This window comes from Helianthus annuus, chromosome 17, assembly GCF_002127325.2.
Source record: "Helianthus annuus cultivar XRQ/B chromosome 17, HanXRQr2.0-SUNRISE, whole genome shotgun sequence".
Lineage (NCBI taxonomy): Eukaryota > Viridiplantae > Streptophyta > Magnoliopsida > Asterales > Asteraceae > Helianthus > Helianthus annuus.
In genome coordinates, this window is record NC_035449.2 from 34,001,568 (window position 1) to 34,025,702 (window position 24,135).

Genomic DNA, 24,135 nt, shown 5'->3' on the forward strand with positions numbered 1-24,135 from the left:
CAAAAAAACGTGTCGTGTGACTGTAATAAAAAGGAAGGGTGAGGCATTTGATGAGAGTTGTAAGGAGAAGCATTTTAACCACTTGTTTTCAACGGGGATGTAATGCAATGATTCTGCTAGTGGTCGGGCTTCCAATGCTTACACAGGGTGATAAACAACGCTGATATGAACCCAAACCAACTGCTTTGTCTTGAGTCGTCGGGAAAACTTTTCCTCAGGGGAGGGTGAGTAGTATTAGTCTGAGTCCATTGTGGTTTGTGAATGTTCCGAATCATCATAGAAGACGTGTCGGGTTCTGCTAGAAGAGTATAAGGATTTTGTTGGTTTGTTTCCAACTCTTCTGGAAGACAAGAATACAACGTTCATGTATCACAAGTAATGACCGATCTAAGGCAGGAAACCTGATTTAGATACACAAATTCATCACCGGTTTCTACAGCACAAGCACATACACAGTTTGTTGGAAGAACCCTACACGTCTTCTGCTAGTTACTCTTTTCTTCGATTTCAACAAATCTTTCAAGGTCTTAAGTGATGGACAATTGGTTAAAAGATGTAGAAGAGTTGTGTAGAGATCTTTACGTACAAATTTGCATCATCCTTACGGTTACAAATGAAGTATTAAAAGATGTTAGTTTCTTGACAATATGGTTTCTCGACAAATGAAGTATTATCTGTCATTGCTGCCTCTTCGGTTGGTAAAAGACATAGGATGGTTTCTAATACAGGCTCTTTTAGAGAAGCGTTGGGATTCAAGGGTTTATGAGTAAAAGATGTTAGTTTCTTGACAATATGGTTTCTCGACAAATGAAGTATTATCTGTCCTTGCTTTATTCTCTTTAATCTGTTAGAACGATCCTTGTTTTGTCACGTACATGCGTTTAATTCCCAACATCATCTGTTCATCATTGTTCTTGAAGATGAAGATGTAGATGAAGAAACGAGGGTTTATTCTCATTAATCTATTAGAACGATCCTTGACTTGAATTGGTTCAATACCAACTCTTCTGAAAGACAAGAATACAACGTTCATGTATCACAAGGAATGACCGATCTAAGGCAGGGAACCTGATTTAGATACACAAATTCATCACCGGTTTCTACAGCACAAGCACATACACTGTTTGTTGGAAGAACCCTACACGTCTTCTGCTAGTTACTCTTTTCTTCGATTTCAACAAATCTTTCAAGGTCTTAAGTGATGGACAATTGGTTAAAAGATGTAGAAGAGTTTGTGTAGATCATTGTCACGTACATGCGTTTAATTCCCAACATCATCTGTTGATCATTGTTCTTGAAGATGAAGATGAAGATGAAGAAACGAGGGTTTATTCTCATTAATCTATTAGAACGATCCTTGACTTGGATTTGTGGATTTCGGTTGGATCAGAAAAACTTAACAAGAGAATCAACTAAAAAAATACAATTGATTACTCGGTCGAATAACCGGTCCGTTAAAGTTGAGCTTCCTGATGCAACTTTCACAGTGGTACCAATGTCCTACTACTACAATCCTTCCAACGCCTGATTCCGATACAACTCTCGATGTTGATGAGTGAAAGAGTTAACATTCTGATTCAGATTCAGGAAGCAGATGTTTATGAGTGAAAGAGTTAACATTCTGATTCAGATTCAGGAAGCAGATGTTTATTAGTGTTTTGAGAAACTAACAAGGTAAACCTGAATTTTCAAAATTTTAGATAACTCGCCATGGACTCAGACTCATACTACTAGCAGAAGAACCCGACACGTCTTCTGTGATGATTCGAAACATTCACGAACCATAATGGACTCAGACTCATACTACTAGCAGAAGAACCCGACACGTCTTCTGTGATGATTCAAAACATTCCAAATCACTAGCAGAAGAACCCGACACGTCTTCTGTGATGATTCGAAACATTCCGAATCACTGCTGTTTTTTCTCTTCCGGTTACCAGGCCTATCATCTCCGTCTACGTCTGGTTTCAGCTACTGGAGTGAAATATTTGTTAGATACTTACTTGAATCGTTAGTAATGCTAGATGTCATTTTGGCTGAACCACAACTTATTACCATTTTTTACCATGTGTATACGGGTCGTATACTGTTTATACGGCCGTATACGAATGGTAAAAAATGTTTTTACCGATCGTATACTATGTATACGATGATTGTATACGGGTCGTATATTGTTATACGGCCCGTATACTATGGGTAAAAATGGTAAAAAAAATTGTTTATTCTCTTTAATCCATTAGAACGATCCTTGTCTTGAGAACCTGATTCTAATTTAAACAATGGAATTTGTGGATCAACAGAAATAACTGAAAATAACTCGCCATTCTCTTGCATCTGTATACGTTGATTGTGGATTTAAGTTCCGAATCACTAGCAGAAGAACCCGACACGTCTTCTGTGATGATTCAAAACATTCCGAATCACTGCCGTTTTTTCTCTTCCGGTTACCAGGCCTATCATCTCCGTCTACAACACAAGTTGTCATTCATAACAACTAAGCGTCTGGAGAAGAGTATGTTGATATAGGAGAGTTGATGCAATTTTACAAGCATTTTATCGTGTGTTGTAATTTTAATGAAGCAACACAAGTTCATCATCGGTTTCTACAACACAAGTTCATCACCGGTTTCTACAACACAAGTTCATCACCGGTTTCTACAGCACAAGTTCATCACCGGTTTCTACAGCACAAGTTCATCACCGGTTTCTACAGCACAAGTTCATCACCGGTTTCTACAGCACAAGTTCATCACCGGTTTCTACAACACAAGTTCATCACCGGTTTCTACAGCACAAGTTCATCACTGGTTTCTACAGCACAAGTTCATCATCGGTTTCTACAACACAAGTTTATCACCGGTTTCTACAGCACAAGTTCATCACCGGTTTCTACAACACAAGTTCATCACCGGTTTCTACAGCACAAGTTCATCACCGGTTTCTACAACACAAGTTCATCATCGGTTTCTACAGCACAAGTTCATCACCGGTTTCTACAGCACAAGCACATACACAAGCAGAAGAACCTGACACGTCCGGTGATTGTTGATACATGGAAAAACAAGGACCATTCACCTCTTTCAACCTACCAAAACACCAAAATCCGTACCGGTGATTGTCTATCCATACTATTCTTCATAGCCATATTCCCACTCACAAGTTGTTGATACTGAGCTTCCTGATACATATCGTTCGTAAGAAACTTTTCGTGCACTGAACCTTCAGTTGTGTACTCTTCAATCTTCTTGAGTATTTTTCTAACTTTATGCTTGCATCCACCACAGTGAATATTAACTTTGAGTGAAAGAGTTTGGAAACCGGACGGTAAAAACGAAGTAACTGTTGGAATTTGTGGATTTCGGTTGGTTCAGAAACTTAACAAGAGAAGCAACTAAAAAAATACAATTGATTTCTCTTCATGTTACGGAGAATGTTCTAGAAATTGAAGGAAAAGGAAAAGATTTGTTGAAATCAAATTCAACAGAGATAACTTAATACAAACGGTCAAATCACACACTATATAAAGATTACAAAGGTTTTTACCATATGTATACGGGCCGTATACGGTTTATACGGCCGTATACTCTCGGTAAAAAATTTTTTTACCGATCGTATACCATGTATACGAACGATGTATACGGGTCGTATATTGTTATACGGCCCGTATACTATGGGTAAAAAATGGTAAAAAATGGTTTATTCTCTTTAATCTATTAGAACGATCCTTGTTTTGAGAACCTGATTCTGATTTAAACAATGGAATTTGTGGATCAACAGAAATAACTGAAAATAACTCGCCATTCTCTTGCACCTGTGTCCGTCACATGATAGAAGACGTGTCGGGTTCTGCTAGAAGAGTATAAGTATTCTTGGTTCAATACAAACTCTTCTGAAATACAAGAATACAACGTTCATGTATCACAAGGAATGACCGATCTAAGGCAGAGAACCTGATTTAGATACACAAATTCATCACCGGTTTCTACAGCACAAGCACATACGCAATGAAGTATTAAAAGATGTTAGTTTCTTGACAGTATGGTTTCTCGACAAATGAAGTATTATCTGACATCATCTGTTCATCATTGTGTGAGATTAGCCAAACGAGGATGAAAGATACTCAAACCATCTGATCCCGTTGTTGCAAACTCCTTTAATGTGAGATTCTTCAAGTTTGCACATTTTGAGAAAATACCAATGTGTTTGTCAGCTTCGTCAACACACAAAGTGACATATTGACGTGGAAAAACAAGGACCAGATGTCGATTGTTGAAAGTTTGAACTGATTATTTGTTATTAGGTGAGTTCTAAGCATTTTATCGTGTGTTGTAATTTTAATGCAGCAATGAAGATTGAATATGCACTAGGGTTTTTTCTCTTCCGGTTACCAGACCTATCATTTCCGTCTACGTTTGGTTTCCTCAACGAAGAACCATCAGCCATTATCTGCCCTTTTTCCTTTGGTTTCTGGTTGATTTTGAGGGTGAGGGTTTTGCATTGATTCCTGCGCTCCAATCATCTGCTTCCTGAATTGAATCTGAATCTGAAAGTTAACTAGACCCCTCAAGTTGTCATTCGAAACAACTAAGCGTCTGGAGAAGAGTATGTTGATATAGGAGAGTTGAACCCGACACGTCTTCTGTGATGATTCGAAACATTCCGAATAACTAGCAGAACCCGATCCACTTACATTCGAATAACGCTGAGAATCCACAACGCTTATGGCCAGATTCTTTCCTTCAATCTTGGCAATATCAATGTCTGCTTGTTTTATTATCATGAAAGTACTGAACAACCGAGATAGACACAATAACAACGGTCTATTTGCTTCGTCCACTAGAATTATTTGTGTATGCATTCTTTTGGTAGTTAACAACGCTAATTAGAAAAAAATCTGTAAAACTAATCATATCGAATGCTATAACAGGATGCATGTGACACACACAGATAGATAAGCTGTCACAGTTGTCAAGACTGTTTGTCGGGTTTCCAATGCTCACACAGGGTGATAAACAACGCTGATACGAACATATGTGTTTCGAAATAGGCTTTGTTCTTGGTTTAATGAAGTTACACGTAACATCTACTTATATTCAGATTTAAACAATGCCCGCCTCAACTGAGATAACGGACATCCATCAAGCTCAAAAAGAAAACTTGTGTTTCCCATAGTCACAAAAGATTGCGGTTTGTATTTCGCATAGCCACCATTTCCGTAGTAAAAATCGGTTGCGGTTTGTATTTCGCATAGCCACCGTTTCCGTAGTAAAAAACGGTTGGGTTTGCACATTCAATCTTCAATACTTCATTAAAATACCACTAGTAGAAGAACCCGACACGTCTTCATGTTACGGAGAATGTTCTACAAATTGAAGGAAAAGGAAAAGATTTGTTGAAATCGAATTTGACAACTATGACAGCTTATTAAAAGTAGCAATCACCTCCAATCATTTCCTGGTCAAATCACACACTATAAAGTTTAAAGTTATCGTGTGTTGTAGTTTGGAAAGATGACCGAACAAAGATCTGAATAACAAACTGTGGAGAACTTGTTTGTGTCGGGTTCTTCTGCTAGTTACTTGATCAACGGACTGATCGGTAACGTTACTCTACTTGTGCTCCGATTTAAGCGGCGTGTTCCGATCAACGTTGTTTAAAGGTGATGAAGAGTTTAGAAACCCTAGAATGATGGTGCTTTTACGGGAAAAAACGTGATAATTGAAAAACATCAATCTATACGGCCCGTATACAATTATACGGCCCGTATACATTTGCTAAACATCAAAAACCTCATAAATAAATCCATTGAGCCGTATACTTTTTATAAATCGTATACACTTGTATACGGCTCGTATAACTATATACGGGCCGTATATAATAAAACAAAAAAAAACATTCTCTGCGCATTTTCCTAATCAAAAACATTCTATACGGGCCGTATATTTTGTATACGGCCCGTATACACTAGGGATGTGAAAATAAGATCTAGGGGGTGTGGGAATAAGGGGGGCCTTACTTAAATACTCGTTAACAATGTAGTGTGGATTAACTAAACACTAAATACCCAATAACTTTAAAAATAACGAAAGATTGGTTGGAACATCCATGGGCCCCACCACCAATGTTAACCCACTAACTATCCCTATTAACAGACCCATTAACAAGCCTCATTAACCCCCAGCGTGGTGTTCCCTTAGTTAACTGCTAAAGTGACATGTTAAGGACTTTGCTAGTTAACCTACAACACCTAGGGGTTGTTTGGTAGCCTATTAATGACCATTCAGATGCTACCTCTTAATGGTTTAAAAACTCTGAATGAATAAGAGGTAACCTCAAGTCTGAATGGTTAAGAGGTAACCTCTGAATGGTAAATCATCACATGTCACATTCTTCTACCTTCTCATTGGTAAAATTCTTAATGGTTCCATTAAGAGGTAGCCTCTTAATAACCGTTCAGAGACTACCAAACAACCCTCTAGTCTTAGTAACAAAAAAAAAAAAAAAAAAATTAAAGCCAACTTATTTTTATTATTTTATTAATTGATTGTATTTTAAACTTTTGACGTTTCCTTGTACCGAACATTAACAACCAAACCTTTTCAACTATATAAAAACCCTTGTTTCTGTCGAACAACTTCAGTCTTGTACATCATCAATGGCTTCCTATCTCCTAAACCCATCAACAATCTTGAAAACCCTTAACAACATAAAACCTCATTCCACACCCTCAAACAACCAAATCACACTTTCATTCTTTCAAAACACTTCAGCCCATTTCATTTCAAACCCAAAATTTACAAACAAAACCTCATTTCATCTCCATTTTCCCCCAAAATCTTCATCATCATCATCATCATCATCATCATCATCATTATTATTATCATCAAATGGGAATCTTGAAAATCTTAAAAAGAATGAAACTTTATTAGTTGAACAACACTCACCAGTGAAATCACTATTTTTGGTGTTTTTGTGGGCATCTGTTTATTTAGCTTTATTTGCATTTGGTTGTGGGGATGCAAAGGCCCAACAAGCACAGGCTGCTGTTGTGCAGTCCATTAAAGCTTCAAGCTTTGGGCTAAAAGTGGCTAATTTCTTAAGTGGGTCGGGTTGGCCCGGCGAGGCTGTGGTGTTTGCTTTAGCCACACTGCCTGTGATTGAGCTTCGTGGAGCTATTCCTGTTGGGTATTGGTTTAAACTCAACCCTGTTGTTCTCACTGCTTTGGCTGTTCTTGGGTTAGTCCACTTTCTCAATATTATTTTTATTTAAATTGTTCATGATTCTTTATATCTTGTTATGAATGTTCACATGTTTGGTCTGTGGTTAATTTTTTGGGTTATTTTTATAATGTTTCTTGTTGAAATCGGTTTGGTTATTAATCTTGCTTGTGAGTTGTTATGAAACTTAGAACACATTAAAATTTGTTACATTATTTGTTTACTTAAATCTTTGTCATCGTTTGTTCTTTAATTCGCATCATTGTTATTTAACCAAATCTTGATAACTTGCAAGTTCTTCTAATTATCATCATCGTTCATCATCACTCTGTAACATTTGGAATTGATTCGTATATCGATTTCAAGGAATATACTTTTGTGAGTTGTTCATTTCACTTAATATAGCAATATTCTTTAAATTGGCCGTTCAAAAAAAAATATTCTTTATATTGTTTTATTCATTGATAATAATTTTCTGTTTTTTGTTGTTTGTTTGTCACAATATGATGGCTAAACCGATTATAAAATTCAACGAAAATTGGTCCTGACTTGAACGAAATTTAAGTAGTAATACGGTATAAGAGAAACAAAATTTTGGTATGTTTGTGTAAATTAATGCATTAATGGGCATGCACCTCTAATTGTAGCTGAAGTTATGCGCGTTATAAGTTGGGCCCCTTTCGGGCCCACCTGTATAATGTCTAGGTGGTCCAAATATGATGAGTTTGCTAACTCTTGGATCAGCTTTGTATCACAATGGTTCGTTGACAACCGCCAACTAAAAGGTCATGAGTAGAGGGGGGCGGGGCAATCTTGACCCAAAGCCTTCCAAGTGGGTCACTTCGGGTTGCTTTTTAGATTATATGGGTTGGTTTGGGTAAGATATTTTCACTCAATGGGTCAAAATGGGTCAATTAAAATTCCATCTCATATATTTTCGGGTCAAAACGGGTCGACAACTTCAAAGAAATGGATCAATGTGGGTTGGTGTCTTAAAGAAACGGGACAAGTTTCGGATCGGAACGGGTTCGGTTTGGATTGAGTTTCAGGCGGCCGGAACGGGTTTCAGATCGGAACGTAGTTGGTTCGGATCGGATTTCGGGTCGGCACGGGTTTCCGCATGGGACGGGTTTCGGGCTGACATGAGTTTTCGCACGGGACGAGTTTCGAGTCGGGACGGATTTTAGCACGAGACGGGTTTCAGTTCGTTTTTTTTTTGTTTTGTTTGGGTCGATTATTTTCGGTTTCGGTTGAGTTTTTTGTTTCGTTTTGGTCGCTTTTTTCGGTTTGGTTTCGATTTTTTTTGGTTTTTTGTTTCGTTTTGGCCGGTTTCGATTCGGTTTTTTGTTTCGTTTTGATCGGTTTTTCCGGACCGGTTTCGATCTTCTCAGTTTTTTTGTTTCGTTTTGGTTGTTTCGTTTCGGTTTAGTTCAGTTTTCGGTTTTTTGTTTCGTTTTTGTTGTTTTTTTCGTTTGATTTTTTTCACTTTTTTTGTTTTGTTTCGGTTCAGTTTCGGGTTTTTTGTTTCGTTTTGGTTGCTTTTTTCTTTGATTTTTTCAGGTTTTTGTTTCGTTTTGGTCGGTTTAGGTTCTGTTTCAGTTTTTTTGTTTCGTTTTGGTCGGTTCCGTTTTTGTCGTTGTTGTTGATTCTGAATTCTGTTACCAGACTATGCATCCATTTGATTATCTTAATTTGATTTATGTATACACATTACGAAAACAAATTCTACTTCTTTGAAACGATTTTTTTTTGGATATTTCTGTTTATGGTTGTTCAATGTTCATTATCAGTAGTGATTTTGGTTGGTTTGTCTCTGTGCACTAATGTTGAGTTGTTGACATACTGTTATATGGTTCGGTTTGTTTTTTTCGGTTTCGGTATTCTGTTTCGTTTTGATTGTTTTTTCGGTTTCATTTTTGTCGGATTCGAACTTTTCAGTTTTTTGTTTCGGTTCGGTTTCGGATTTTTAGTTTCGATTTGGTTGCTTTTTTCGGTTCGGTATCGGTTTTTTCAAGTTTGTTGTTTTGTTTTGTTTTGGTTAGTTCGGTTTGGTTTCAGTTTTTTTTTTGTTTTGTTTTGGTCGGTTTTAGTTTCGGTTTTTTTGTTTAGTTTTTTCGGTTTCGTTTTGGTTCGGCATCGACTTTTTCATTTTTTAATCGTTTTGGCCAGTTTCGGTTTCTGTACCGACTTGAACATAAGGTATATTTATTATGAAATCATGTTTTTAGAAATGCGAAAAAATAAACCCAACCTATTTTGACCCAAAACCCATTCCGAACGGGACCCGATCTGACCCGAACCCGTTTGGACCCGAATCCGTTCCAACCCGTGCCCATTCTGACCCGACCCAAAACAACCCTTTTTTAATTTGACCCATTTCGACCCTAACCCGTTCCGACCCTAACCCGTTCTGACCCGACCCGTTTGCCAGTCCTAGTCATGACCCTTTTGAATCATCGCCCTTTTGGCAACCACAAACTTCAATAGGTGCGACTAACCCGTACCACTGCATCATATGGAACCAAGCAACGCGAACCCCCCTAACCATCGCTACCTTGAATCTTACCACAGGACCGTTGAGTCTTTGTACCAACCAAATTGGTGCCAACCAAACATGTGTTTCTCTTTTCTATTTTGCCTAAGACTCAACCCAAAAGCTACACATTTGTTTTTGTCCTTTCGAAAATATTCCTAACTGAACCCCTCCAAAGATTTTAACACTAACTGAATTGCCAATATAAAATATACGGATTCACCTATAACCGTTCTTATTGATGCTGCAACATCCTCATAGTTGCATATATGTGTGCATGGCTGCAATTCCAGCAAAAGAATATTAAGTTATAGACTTATAGTATTTATACTTTATTATTATTGGTATTGCATAAGGTAGCATGGTCTGCTGATCAAAAGCACAACTTCTTTACAATTATTTCATAAATTATCTGTATGATTAAAAACTTATAATCAAAAGGACAATAAAAATAATAAAAAGATCTAAAATTTTTTTTGGCAGGAACATGGTACCCGTGCCTTTGATCATACTCTACTTGAAACCACTAGCAACATTTCTGGCTGGAACCAACAAGCCAGCGGCTCAGTTCCTAGACCTATTGTTCGAGAAAGCAAAGCGAAAAGCGGGTCCAGTTGAAGAGTTCCAATGGCTCGGTCTAATGCTGTTTGTAGCAATACCATTCCCAGGAACCGGTGCATGGACTGGAGCCTTTATAGCTTCAATCCTAGATATCCCTTTTTGGTCTGGTGTATCTGCGAATTTCTTTGGGGTCGTGTTAGCCGGGCTTTTGGTCAACATGTTGGTCAACATCGGGCTCAAGTATGCTATCGTTGCTTGTATTGTGATGTTTATTGCATCAGGGTGCATGTGGAGCGTGCTTCGTGCTCTGAAACAACGTTTTAGCTCTTCGTCTTCAGGTTGATTCCGAAATGTACTGATTTATTACAACTAAATAAACTTGACGCTAGTTTAATTTTTTTTTTTTTATTAGTTGGATGGTGGTAAACCATCGTGTATATTGTACAATTCATCGATGAAATTACACGGATGATCAATGTAATGTATTTTTTTAACGGCAAGGAGATTAATTAAAAACCAAGGCTAGCAAGAAGCTAGACAAAAAATATGGGTCAATGTTATATTTGACCTTTGAATATCTCTTTTAACAAACTACGCATATGGCCTCGACTGTTAAGGTCAAGCCTCCCTATTCATCCGGATTAGGTTCTCCGTCACCCCTACACCCAAACTCACCGCCACCACCCCACCGAAACGCTGCCTCCTACCAACTCTTCTAGACATGACGAAATTTTTCTTTATATGTGTTTTATATCCTGAAGTTTTGAGGTATTGTTTGGTGCTAAGAAATTGAAAGCGGAAAGTGTCATTGTTAATAACACATGGATGACATGGTTAATTCATCACCTAGTGTTTACATATGAATTAACAATATCAAAATATCATGCGCCGTAAAAATAGATATTTCATTGAATCGGCCATTCTACCGTTTCACTAGTCGAACCGTGGACCAACTTTAATAAACCAGTTTCCATCATATAAAATTTAAGTAAAGTCATTCTTTTTAACTTCGACACTTCATCACCGTTCGACCTCCTAGCAGCGTCGCTCCACCTCCTTCTTGCGTGCCTATTCGTCTAGATACCCCAGTTATTCTGTTGAGGCCCGAGTACTTCGTCTAAGCCAAGTACTCCCCGAGTACCCTCCGCCTAGACCAAGTACTTTTCGAGTACTCTTAATTCCGACTAGGGAGCGCCTAAGGAACTAGATTAGATGAACCGATCTTATGTCTGTTTTCATTCCAACCGCTGAACCCGATTCAACTCGTTACCTTTCAAATTCGATCGGCCAAGATAAAAAGGGTTCATAAACACTCAACCGAACCAATAGAATATACGGAACCCGGCCCGACCAATGGGTGTGGGAGTTAGGTCCCGCAAGACACGTGTTTGTAAACTTTAAGGGGAAGTAAAATATATATCAATGGTCCCATCAACAGTAGTAGGTGGGTCCTATCTAACCCAAAAACTTGACAAGTCCAGAAAGTAAGAGCTGTAATGAGATGCCACGTGGATGATGCGATCTAATCAACGGCTGTTGTGGTGGGTCAGAGGATTGTTACAGATGTGGTGTGGTGTACGTTGTATGATATGCTTGTCACTCGGAACACGAAAGAGAGATTGATTGTAGGATGTGGCTATCTTGATTGACACGTGTACGGTGCCAACTTTCTGTAAAAGTTGCTGCACTTACCCATTTTTCATCATCTAACTACGAGTTCGAGTCCCAATAAAAACAACAATAAATATAGTGTACCAATATCATTATGACACGTAAAAATGTACAAAGAATATGCTTTTTTTTACGACAAAGTAAGAATGTCTCCAACGGGAAATCCGTAATCCCGCCTGAGTGACGTGGAATAAATCCAAGTTTTTAGGCTCAATGGTGCATATCCGATTTTGTACAGATTCGAAAGAAAAATCCAACTACAAGAGCTTGATATGTCTGGGTTTTTAAGCCATTTCCTTTTGCTTTTTATTTTTATTTCTCAACCGTAATTTTTAGTTCAGGCTTAGATTGATTTGGAAAGCCTCATGAAGGTTCAATGGAGAAGGTTATTGTGGTGAAAAAAGAAGAGAGAGTTTTTTTGTTTTATTATTAAAAGTTTTATATTTACCCTTTTTTAAGTAAACTACATATTAACCCTCAAGGTTTGATTTAAATTTTAAATAATCCAAACTAAAAAACAACATAAAAAATCCATTGCATGTGTGTGTAATTTATATGTTTTATATTTTTTAAAATCTACTTTGCTTTTCGTTTAAACTAGATTTTAGCCGGTGCCGCGCGTTGCGGCGGCAACGTCACGTCAGTAACTTCGTTATATGGGATACGATGATGACATTAACGTGTGATGCTCACACGTGATGTGACACGTTTTTTACTTTGTTATACATATTGCATTAGTAACAATAACTTGGTTATAAATAAATAAAAAGATATGTAAGAACTGTTATGACAAAAATGTAAGAATTGCTCTAGTTTCGTAATGGTTGTAAAGTATTTTGATTAACGTTTGTTTTATTTTTCTAAACAAAAGATTATGAGAATGTAAATGATTATTATTACGCTTCATATAAATCATTATGAGAATATTAATGATTATTATTTGGCTTCAGTATTATCACAATATATGAAGGTTGTCATATATTGAAGGTTAAAAAAGAAAAGTTGTTAAAGATTGAGGGTTAGTATGTATATGTATTAAAAGGTGAAGGTTTAAAGAGAAAGGTCTCACCGACCTTTCTCTTTAAGATATAGTTAATGTTAGTTATTTACTTATATTAATTATTTAATCATTAAAATGCATTTTGATAATTTATTAAGTAATAAAATTTATTACTAAGTTATAAAATTTAAAGAAAAAATAGGTAGTGATATGGAAAATATAAGGATATATAAGGATGTTTGAATGCGTAAGGATTTTAAGGATTTGTAAGGATATGATGTGACAACTGACTAGCCAGTTAAGGGCGCCTAAGGACGGCCTTAGCATTGGAGATAGTCTAACAAATGTTTTTTAAAGAGCAACAAAAGCTCGAAGACCCGGATAAATTTAATGGCAAAAAATCATCTACGTCTGCGAACATAAACGATGTTGATGACCCAACCCAAGTCAGAACATATAGTGCATTTGTAGGGTTTTACATAATTATCATAGCCAACATTACATGATAGTTATGTATTACACAACTATAATAGATTGATAAGTATTACACAACATTACATGATAGTTATGTATTACTCACTCACTAACTCATGCAATACACGTTACTAAGGGAAGATATTATCGTCCCCCGTCTTGGGCAACCTCTTCAAGTGTGAGGACTTGCGCCTTTGGTGTCGGGCCTCATTAGAAGTTTTCTGAAAATTAAGTGATTGAAATTGTTACATTTATTAAATGATTTCCGAAAAGACCAAAGGTCGATTTTCTCATGTAGTTTATTAGTCAAACCAACGATTCTCTTCTTTAAGTAACCGGGAGAACCCTTTAACATTGTTTATAGGCTCATCGTCCGACAGTTAAACCATAGTTGTAGCAACGATATAACAAAATATAAAAAATACACCTTCACCATAAGTTTTAGCATCTTTTTATTCCTAAACCAAAACCATTTTAATTTTTGCAGGAAATAAAAATATAATCTGATTTAAAAAAGAAAACTAGATCATCGGCCAAGATTTTTTTTCAATAAACATTTCAAAAACTAATTTAAATACTCACTGAAAACAAAAACGTCAACACAATGAACAGGGTTAGTAGGCAAAATGTCATTTTCTTTGTTAGAAAAATAATATATATTCAAGTGAAGCATTCATAGAACTTGACCTTTCAAAGGGAAGGAGCCCTCATTTTCTTCACAGCCTTTTTTTTTGCGCTAGATTTCAAAACTATGTTGTCATATACCATTAAATAAATAGACAAAATATATAATAGTCTATTTTCCAACCGTTGTTTTTTATATAATTTTTTAATGTCATGATAAAGTTGGAATAAATTGTAAATACATATTATAATAATTTTAACAGTAATAAACTTATGAAGCATATTTTTTATATCTTGTGGAATAGTTTTGTAAATAATATTATAAGAATTTCAAATGGAACCGATGAGTTCAATGGGTGATCCATGCATAAATTCTTAGTGTTAAGTATACATGTAAAGTAATTTACTTTGTTTAATTTATATGATAATTACATTTCAAGTCAAAACCTTTATAATAACAATATAAACAAATTTAAATGATCTCTTTTTTGATACTGAAAATGAAACGTTCTATGTATATGTATAAACTTCAAATATTATAGTAGATAAGATGACCATAGTGCAAGAATATTCGATTTGATATAAAAAGGTGTATTCAAATTCATTACATATAAAGGCTAATGCCACTATAATATTTTTATAATCATGACTGGAAAACATTATATAACTAAATTGGCTAATTTGGTTTGTTACATTTTTTCGGTTCAAACAAGAACTAAGATATGCCGACACAAAAGACAACACCAAACAACTCTTTTAGGTGTGAGGACTTAAAAAAAACCAATAAATGTAATAAAAAAAACAAGAAAAGAGTGATTGTACACAGGTTTAACGATATGTGCTTCATTTTTATTACTAGACTTATTTTTAGACGTTTGTAGACATATAATTTAGCATTCAAAACAAACGAAAATAAAATCACAACACAAGGAAAACATCTTATATAATATGTATGGTTAAATATTAAAAAAGGACAATATTATTGGCATCTATCTCTAAGTACAAGAGAAGGTTCCTACATAAATATTGATCAATGCCTAGAAATTTAATGGGATTTTGATCACATGCATTATTTTAAGGAAACAACCTAAAGGTTTTTAATAGGGTACCCTTTGCTCCAATGAACACTCAACATAGAATCTTGATCATAAGCCTTTTACTAAATGGAAATTTTGAGGCTAAAACCAAAAGGGTTACCCTAAACACCCCTCAACTTAGAATCTTGATCAAACACCCATCAAAATAGACACGTTTAAGGCCAAAGCCAAAAGGGTTGATCGTTAATTGGGTATCCTAAAGAACCCTCATTAGGGTCAATATACGACTCGTATTCGATCTTCGGACACCTAAGAATAGTCAGATTATCTTCCTCGTCTTGCGAAAAATCAGATTGGTTTTCAAATACATTCGACGAATCACACGGCTCTAGAAATGAAGAATGGTTCCCATCGGGGCTATACGAATCGATTATGTCGCTTTTCGTTGAAACCGAATTCGCATATTCTTGCTTGCATATCACCATTTTTGGTTCATTACTCCAAGTTTGAATTGGATTTCTTTCTTGAACATTTGAATCCAATTCTCTTGAGGGAAATTCATTTGGGATTAAATCTTTTTCCCCTTTCTCCTTTTGTTGTAATTTTTCTTTGAGCATTTGTACCTATAAGTGACAAAAAAAATGATTAAGAAACATATAAACACATAATTTGGGTGAAATCTAGTACAAATAGATTTTGGTGTAAAACACTAGATCAGGGTTTGCAATTCAGAAAGGGGTGACGGCGCAGCTTGTTGCCCGTCTACCTTTTGTTTTGATGTAACTTGGCAAGTTTGAATGTTAATAAAAGTAATATATATTTTAAATTAAAAAAAAAACACTAGAGTGATTATCACTCAATTTAAAAGTAGAGTAACTATCATTATGATGCAGTTTTGTAGCGTAATAATAATTACTCTACTTCTATTTTAGCACTGTAATTACACTGTTTACAAAAATGTCACCGCATGTTTTTTTTTTCTTCATAGGATTCGCACCGAACAAACTGTTTGTATATGATCCTAACACTATAACTATAAAGTATAAACGTATAAATGCATATACTACTACCATCATAATCCATACCTCTTGTTTCAACTTGTCATTGTGTTTCTGGAGGCAATCATATTCCAATTTAAGTTTATCATAACTTGTGTTTAAAATCTCATAATCTTTTTCAAGTTGTTTCGTCTTGCACCGTGCTCGACGATTCTGAAACCAAATTGCAACTTGTCTAGGCTGCAAATCAAGCTCTTTAGCTAGCTTATTTTTCCTCTCTGGCTCAAGCTTATTTTCCTCTTTAAAACTCTTTTCAAGACACTTAACTTGGTCAACGGTCAACCTTCTTTTCTTCTCCGGCTGCCTAAAACAGTTTTCATAGTCCTCATCAGAGTTGTACTCTTTTGTATTTGTTTTGTCTCCTGTCACATATAAAAAGAACATATTAGTAACATATACTTTTTTTCAACTAAATATTATTAATTATATAGAATTATATTTACCTTGAAATGAGTTGGGAACCCATGGGGAGTTAAACTCATCAGAAGAAAAGTTAAGTCGTTGGTTTTGGAGCAAAGTTTCAAACATGATTCCACCCTCCATTGGTTTATGTTTTTTTTTTTTTTTTTGAAATTTCTAGTTTGACTTTTTTATAAAATGGGTCAAAGTTAGAGGATGAGTGGGAGATGGGGCTTGTGTCTAAAAAAGCAAGTGATTAGAATTACAAGCATGTGATGGTGGAGAGAGATCACACCCATGAATCACAAGCTGATTTGGGTTATGAAAAACATGTAAAAATGTTTGTTTTAGTGTGAGAGGAAAAGAGTGTTTGAGTCTCTGTGTGTGAGTGTGTGTGTGTGAGAGAGAGAGAGAGAGATGGAGAGAGAGAATATTGTGTGGGGGAGGAGAAGGGCTTGATGGGGTTTATAAGAACATCAAGGAATGGGCCAGGAAAAGAGGTTTTTTTACACCGGGAGATTATTTGACATTTGTTGATGATCAAATTAATAAACATGTATATTGTATGGTATATAAACCCGGTTTTGGTCCAAACTGGTTCGATTTTGGTCAACTTAAGCTTTTGCCTAAATTGGTTCGGTTTAAACTAGTTTTTGAGGAGAGACGAATTAGGGGTTGTTTGTTTGCATCTGACTGGGTCAATTAAGAGGTGAGGATCTGATTCGGTTAGACCTCAGCCTGTTTGGTTCACATCTGAATGGAGCAAAAATAGACAAAATGAGTCTGACTCAGTCAGACTTCAACACAAATATGACCGGGTAAGAGGTCCAGTCAGACCTGCTCTGATCGAACCAAACAACCCCTTAGTTTGTTTTGAAACTGGGTTTTGTTCAGTTCGGTTCAATTTTAACGGATTTCAATGAAATAGTATACAAACCGATTACATCCCATTGATTGATTCGGTTCACGACTCAGTTCAGATGTTCACCTTAAATCGACAGTGTTAAAGTTATTTTTGTATATTTAATTTAATTTTATATGAAACAAGCTTGAATTACTGAGTGACAATTATAACGGGTTGACGGGGTAGCGAGTTTCAATGTTACGGGTGAACATGATAAATTGATGATAATTATGTACTTTTTTTTTGGTCATTCAAAGAGGATAACAGCGATAATTATATACGTTTTTTTGGTCATTCAAAAAGGATAATGATATAACTTATTCTTCGTTTGCCGTCTATTTTGATGTATTAATTTGCAATATTAAATGAGATCTGATCTCTTCATTTAAAAAAAAAACTTGAAATAACCATATTAGTATATTAGTACGCAATGTAGATTTTTAATCTGTTTTATTTGTTCTTTTTATTTTGAAGGAATGATATGAAGTTGTGTAGTAAAGGGAATTAAATGAATAAATCGAAGGTATGGGCAAGAAAATATTTATAAGCTTAAAGATTGACTTGTGTGGTCCTAAAATTAAGAGAATAAAAAATTGAAACCGAAAGTCACAATTCACAAAAAAAAAAACATTTTCTTTGAAAAGCATAAAAAAATAATATCTCTTTTAATGGGTTCATTTTTAGTTTCTGAATTTCCAATATTTTGAATCTTTATAAAGGATACGTAAATATGAGTAAAGAAAAAAAAAGTTATACACGAGAGAAAGTGAGGATAGTGACCAACCTTTCTGAAAAATGTAACACTTGTTCGCTATAAAAAATTGATAAGAATTTCTAAAAAGTTCAAGTTAATAATTATTGCCTCAAACTATATAATACATTTTACTTCACAAATAGGGATATAAATGAGCCGAATCAAGTTGTCGTATGCCAGGCTCATAATCAAGCTCCATCTCATTCTCAATCTCAATCTTAAGCTTGATGTTGGTCTCACTTGTTTATTTACCTATATACATAATAATATTTGTTAAGTACTATATATTTATTTTATAAAATAATTACAAATTTAAATACATAATAATCTTGTTTAGACTCATAGCCTAATAAAACTCAATATATAAACTTTAAAGCTTCGGTTTAGACTTCTTTATCAAACAAGCTTCTTCAATTAACGTTTAAACTCGTCTCAATTTTTAATAGGTTACGAGCTGCTCCTAATTTACACTCTTATTAATAAGGGTGTAAGTTCATTTTCTATCGAGGTTTAGACTTAGATATCAAATCAACAATTAAAATAGTTTTGTGAAATACAAATCTTGTCTAAAATTTTAAATTAAAAAAATCAATATAAAATAGGATGAGCATAGTAGGAGGAATATAAAAACATAGAGGTCAAATCAGTCATTTTCGAGAAAGAGGATGAGTCACCACCTATTATTCGATTTTGTTTTCTATTTTAAGCCATGTTAGTTTCGCAGAGCCAGCCAGCGCGCTGCCCCCCAAACCTCCGGCTCCAACTGGCTCATTTGGCTTCATACCACCGTCCAACACCCTAACTAGGGGCGGAAAAAAAATAAGCTTTCGGTCGACTAACTCGACCTGTTTGAAAAACAAGTCGGATTCAGGTTAACTTGTTTTAAAAACATGTTCAATTTGGGTTGAACTGTTACCAGTTTAAGTATTTTAAAAAATAAAGCTTTTATACTTTTTTTTTATTAAATAAACACTAGGAACAAGTTAAATACAATTACAAACTAATGGCAGGTAGGCGAGCAACAAGCTGCGCCGCTATTGAAGATAAACCTGCAATTGCCAATCTATTTCCAAAATTTTCCGTACTTTCAGAAAAATTCTTCGGATTTCTAATTTAATATACTTACTCTAAATTATTTCCATTTTGTTTTAAGAAAAATCTTTTATATTGTTAGTCATGAGGTATTGTGTAATGGGGCGGCATATTACGGGAGATTCCAGCATAGCGCCCCATAGTGCTGCGGAACACCGCTGCGGGCGGCGCCATGGGGTGAAAAAGGGTGAAGCCGCGATGACAATAGCGGCGTGATGTTTGTTTGATTTTGAAAAATCGACCTTTGGCAACGATCAAAAATAAAAAAAAAATTAATTCATTTTTAATATCTATAAATATTCCCCATCTCTCCTATTTTTTTAAATTTATCACACTAAACACACTCTTAAACCCTCTTATCTCTACCTTTTTTTTATAAAAATCTAAAATTTTTATACAATGCATCCCTTCAACCGTGCTTTTATTCCTCTGCGTTCGAGTGCGGACACGAACCAAACTAGCAATCCTAGCCGTCCCATTTCTTCGGTTCCCACTCGACCCACCCCATACGGATCTGGTTTTATCGATTTTAATCAACATCAATCCGGGTTCATGAACCTATTGAACCAACCACTCTCATAGGACCCAAATCTATACGGTTGGAACCCGAATCAAAACATGGGCCGAATGAGGTCGTCTCAAGCATTCGGATTGGCACAAGCATTCAGCTCACAACTACGCGAGCCCGAGGTCGTTCCGGATACGTAATTTCCCGTACTTGAAGTGTTGGCAAATTCTTCGGAATAGCCCCAAATGGGCCGACGTCCCTACAGTAGGAACTCCTTCCGGTCGGTCGACAAATAGAAGGCCGTCAAAGAGATCGAAAACCAATGAGTCGGGTGAACCCGAAACGCCAACCTCCAACGCTCGAAACCCGACGTAAACAATGATATTCCGGAGGAAGAGCCGGCGGAAGAACTACCACGACGCGCCGGAAGAAGAAGCGGTGCAAGATCGAAAAGGCCCGAGTCATTGTCGATGGGATCCGAAATGACTAATGCATTTTCGGAGATAAACCGACGCCTTCAAGACATACACGAACTAGGGACTAAACGTATGGAAGAGAACCGGGAAGTGACCGAGATTATACGGGGATAGACAATGGGCTCATGACTTTGAATTCTACTCGAAACCGCACAACCACCTAACCGGAAAAGCGTTGAAGATGACGTTGGCACAAAAGGAGCGAATCGAAAAAAATATAATCTGAGTTTTTATTTTATTTTATTGAAATGGTTTTTAACTTTATAAAGTCAGAAATTAATTATAAAAAATGAAAATTAATAATTGAGTAACGATGAGGTAGGGGCTTTATGACTACACCATTTAGTGATATAACGTCCCATAAAACCTCTCTATGAAGTGGCGTGCCACTTATCGCATAACGCCCCCAAAAGGGTTTTATGACTACACATGGTTTGATAATGCTAGTTTAACCAAATCGTAATATCGTATTATATACTTGTCACACTTATACTCACTCATTAAACACGTTAACGCAAACTGATTTACAACCCAACAACCCTCTTAGGTACTTATAACTTGTCAACATGCATGTTTGACTCGTTTGAAAATATGAGTTAAACAAGTCGTATTCGGGTTGACTCAAATTTCTGTGGCTCGTGTTTAGATACGGGTTACACATTTTAACCCGTCAACCCAACACGATTCACATCCTAACTTAACCTGATATGAAGATCAAGATAATTAATTATGTTCGACCAATTAAATATGATAATTATCCAACAAAGGCGTACAATCATTTAAAATATGGGACTTAACTTTTTACAATCATAATGATTGTGGATAAGGATCAAAAGCGTTTTTTATAAAACTAAAAAAATGGAAGAAACACGTTAAATGACTTATACGATGAAGATACTAACTTATAGAGTTAGATAAGTTAAAGTGTCAAAAGATTAGGTTCTAAAGTAAATAAGTCTTCAAGATGAAGATTAATTTGGCATCGATCACTTTCATATATAGATCCATTTATTGTCATTCGCAAAAGATGACGATGAGTGTGTGTTCTAGGTCAATCAAATGGCGTCACGTGGCATCACGAAGTTGCATCAAATAGAGTTACAAAAATGTGAAAGCATAAGGTCCATTTGGAACATTACATGTGTGATTGTAATAACCAACATCAAAAATTCAGTGAAAGTTGTTCTGATGATCGATATATTTTCCCTTTCGGTTTTTTTCAGTTAAGACGTTACAACTCGTGAGACAACATTCCTCAAGGCAAGTGCCTTTTGACAAAGCTCCAACACTTTTCACTCTCGGACGACATTATCTTTTCGAAAGTCATTTTTAATGGTAAAGATCCTTGCGACGGGAAATAAGACATACAAGCTTTATATGACTCAATATATAGGGTTAATTGAAAAAACACGCCGGAAAAACCTATAGATATATAGTCAAGCCCATGACTTTATAGCTTAGTGACATCTTGGGGGTGGGATAAAGCTTTGGGATCAATAGGTCCTGAGTTCGATTCCCACAAGGGGTGGGTTTTCCCATATTTATTGAGTTTCCTCCTGAATTGGTGTATAGGCATTATGCCTAGTGGAGATGGATATGATCGGGTGGTTCCGCTGGTGGCACGATAATACTACACTGATCCGTCAGTGATCCAAATTTGCAGTTCAAAAAAAAAAAGATATATAATCAAGACTTTTACGGTTTTACCTATTAGATATCATGCTATTAAACTAATGGTTTATATTTATATAGTTTTAACATCAACATCTCTTTTATTACAACTAATATAAGATCCATATAATGATATGTACATAACTTACAACCATATTTTAAACCTAAAATTTCAAATACAGCTACAGTGTCGTATCCCTCTTTCAAAGCTACTTTTATTCAATGTCGTGTCGTCTATGTGAATACTGTTTATGATCACCAAATGGAAATAAAAAATATTCATTATAAATATAAAATTAAAATATATTTCTCGAAGTGCTAACGTTATCCTTGCAAGGTGACCAAATTGGATGCATTTTCCTTTTCTATAGCCTCACCTGCTTTTTTGCTTTTACTAAAATAAGTACTCAAACAGAATATTAAATTTAGAAATATCGGGATATATACAAAAAGACATACCGATAAAATTAACTTCTATATAAATTTTGTTGACTACAATATTTGTATACTAGAAATAAAAGGTTTGGTTAACACAATATTTTATTTGGAATCTGAATGTTTGACAAGAATTCTAATTTAAAGTACATGAAGTGAACTAATTCAATTGAAAAATGGTAACGTGTGTGGTTGATAAATTTATAAAAGGTATTAACTTATTCCATTGAGAACTTTGACTGAAATTCAATGTAGATTTCATACTTCAAATTAAGGTTTCTCAATCATCATGATCGCTTTCGGCTGCGATTTATGTTTTAGTATCAACGGTTTATAATGTTTATGGTTGCGTTTGGTTGTTAAATGGTTCAGACTCTTATAATAATCTTTTGGCCTCGGTTTTGATGGTATAAGAAGGTATTTTGGTATTCTTTTATAGGAGGAAAATGGAGGTTATGGAATTCGGAAGAAAGTTTTCCAATTTCAGTTCTACCTCCTACCAAATAAACACATTTTTTACTGAACTATTTTCCAACTCGGATTCTAATGAGTTCCGTTATCCAAATGAAGCCCAAGAGTGAGAGTGAAATTGAAAATACAAGATCAACAATTGATAAGTACAAATTGTCAAAAAAAAAAAAAAAAAAAAACACACACAAAAAAAAAAAAAAAAAAAAAAAAAAAAAAGAGAATGAACACGCAGACCCACATGTATACAAGTTCTCAAATCATATTGTAAAAAAAAATATATACTCGTATCATATCATACAAAAAAAAATGTACATTGTTTATTATTTTTTTTAGTGAAGAAACACGGAACTAATTGTAGGTTTATTAGTTTGGTTTATGTTTCGACCATGGAGGTTAATCTTCTTAATCCTTCCTGAGCTAAAGCCTTGATCTTTCTGCAAAACAATCAACACCCCGTTAAGCTCGTTAAGAGGGGAATATGGGGGTTTCCCTCTTAACCACTCTTCGGCATGAGAATAAGTATTTGTTTTGAGGAAATACGTGTGTGTTAATGGTGAGAGAACAGAGAACAGAATTAATAAACATGTACATGAAGGTCCCTATTTATAGCCGGAGTAGTGTAGAAGGAGATGAGCTTATGGGCCTTGGGACTGGTGTTGACAATAAGGAATATCCTTTTTGTCTCTTCTATGATGACCGTTAGTGTTTCTAGAAGGTCACCGGAGCTGGCGCACCTTGAGTGGATCCACGTGTCCAGGTTGTCGTCCTGGTTGTCTCCCTGACATCAGCAGGTGAGTGGAGATCATGGGGCAGGTGTCGCCGCCCCCTGACTGGTGCCATGTAGGCGTCCTTGTGTACCTTCTTGTCTCCTGCACGATTGTTGACCGTGGAGCACGATATGATACAACCTGTTGGAAGCGTATCGATACAGCCGGCGCAAGGTCTAGGGAGTGAGGGTTTTCATCCAGGACGCTAAGTGTAGGATCTGACCCTTTACCTTGCTTAGGCCTCGCGCGCGACTTAGATTTTACCTATTTAGTCGGCGCGGGGTCTGTAGGTTTGTTAGATTGATGTATTAGGAGTATGGTCTCGTACGCGACCTGATTGGTCTGCGCGACTTTTTGGGACCATACCCGTATAATATTTCCTCCTTTGTTTTCAGCCAATTTACAGGTAAATTTGTTCCTTTAGTTAGTCTTGGTGTCCATATACCCGTAGATGGGTTAGATGATGCACTAGAGGTGTTTGC

At 35.8% G+C, this 24,135-nt stretch overlaps 2 protein-coding genes across 2 annotated transcripts; one reads left to right on the forward strand and one right to left on the reverse strand.

The window, feature by feature from the left end:
• Nucleotides 1–6,619: 6,619 nt before the first annotated feature.
• Nucleotides 6,620–10,832, forward strand: LOC110923431. Its single transcript, XM_022167523.2, has 2 exons — nucleotides 6,620–7,236; nucleotides 10,235–10,832. Exons 1-2 carry the CDS (start codon nucleotides 6,656–6,658, stop codon nucleotides 10,653–10,655), a joined length of 1,002 nt encoding a protein of 333 aa, XP_022023215.1. The 5' UTR covers nucleotides 6,620–6,655; the 3' UTR covers nucleotides 10,656–10,832.
• Nucleotides 10,833–14,994: 4,162 nt separating this feature from the next.
• Nucleotides 14,995–17,117, reverse strand: LOC110926043 (homeobox-leucine zipper protein HAT5). The gene is made up of 3 exons (XM_022169804.2): nucleotides 16,620–17,117; nucleotides 16,204–16,538; nucleotides 14,995–15,741 (listed from the first exon to the last, which is right to left on the reverse strand). Exons 1-3 carry the CDS (start codon nucleotides 16,717–16,719, stop codon nucleotides 15,334–15,336), a joined length of 843 nt encoding a protein of 280 aa, XP_022025496.1. The 5' UTR covers nucleotides 16,720–17,117; the 3' UTR covers nucleotides 14,995–15,333.
• Nucleotides 17,118–24,135: the final 7,018 nt, after the last annotated feature.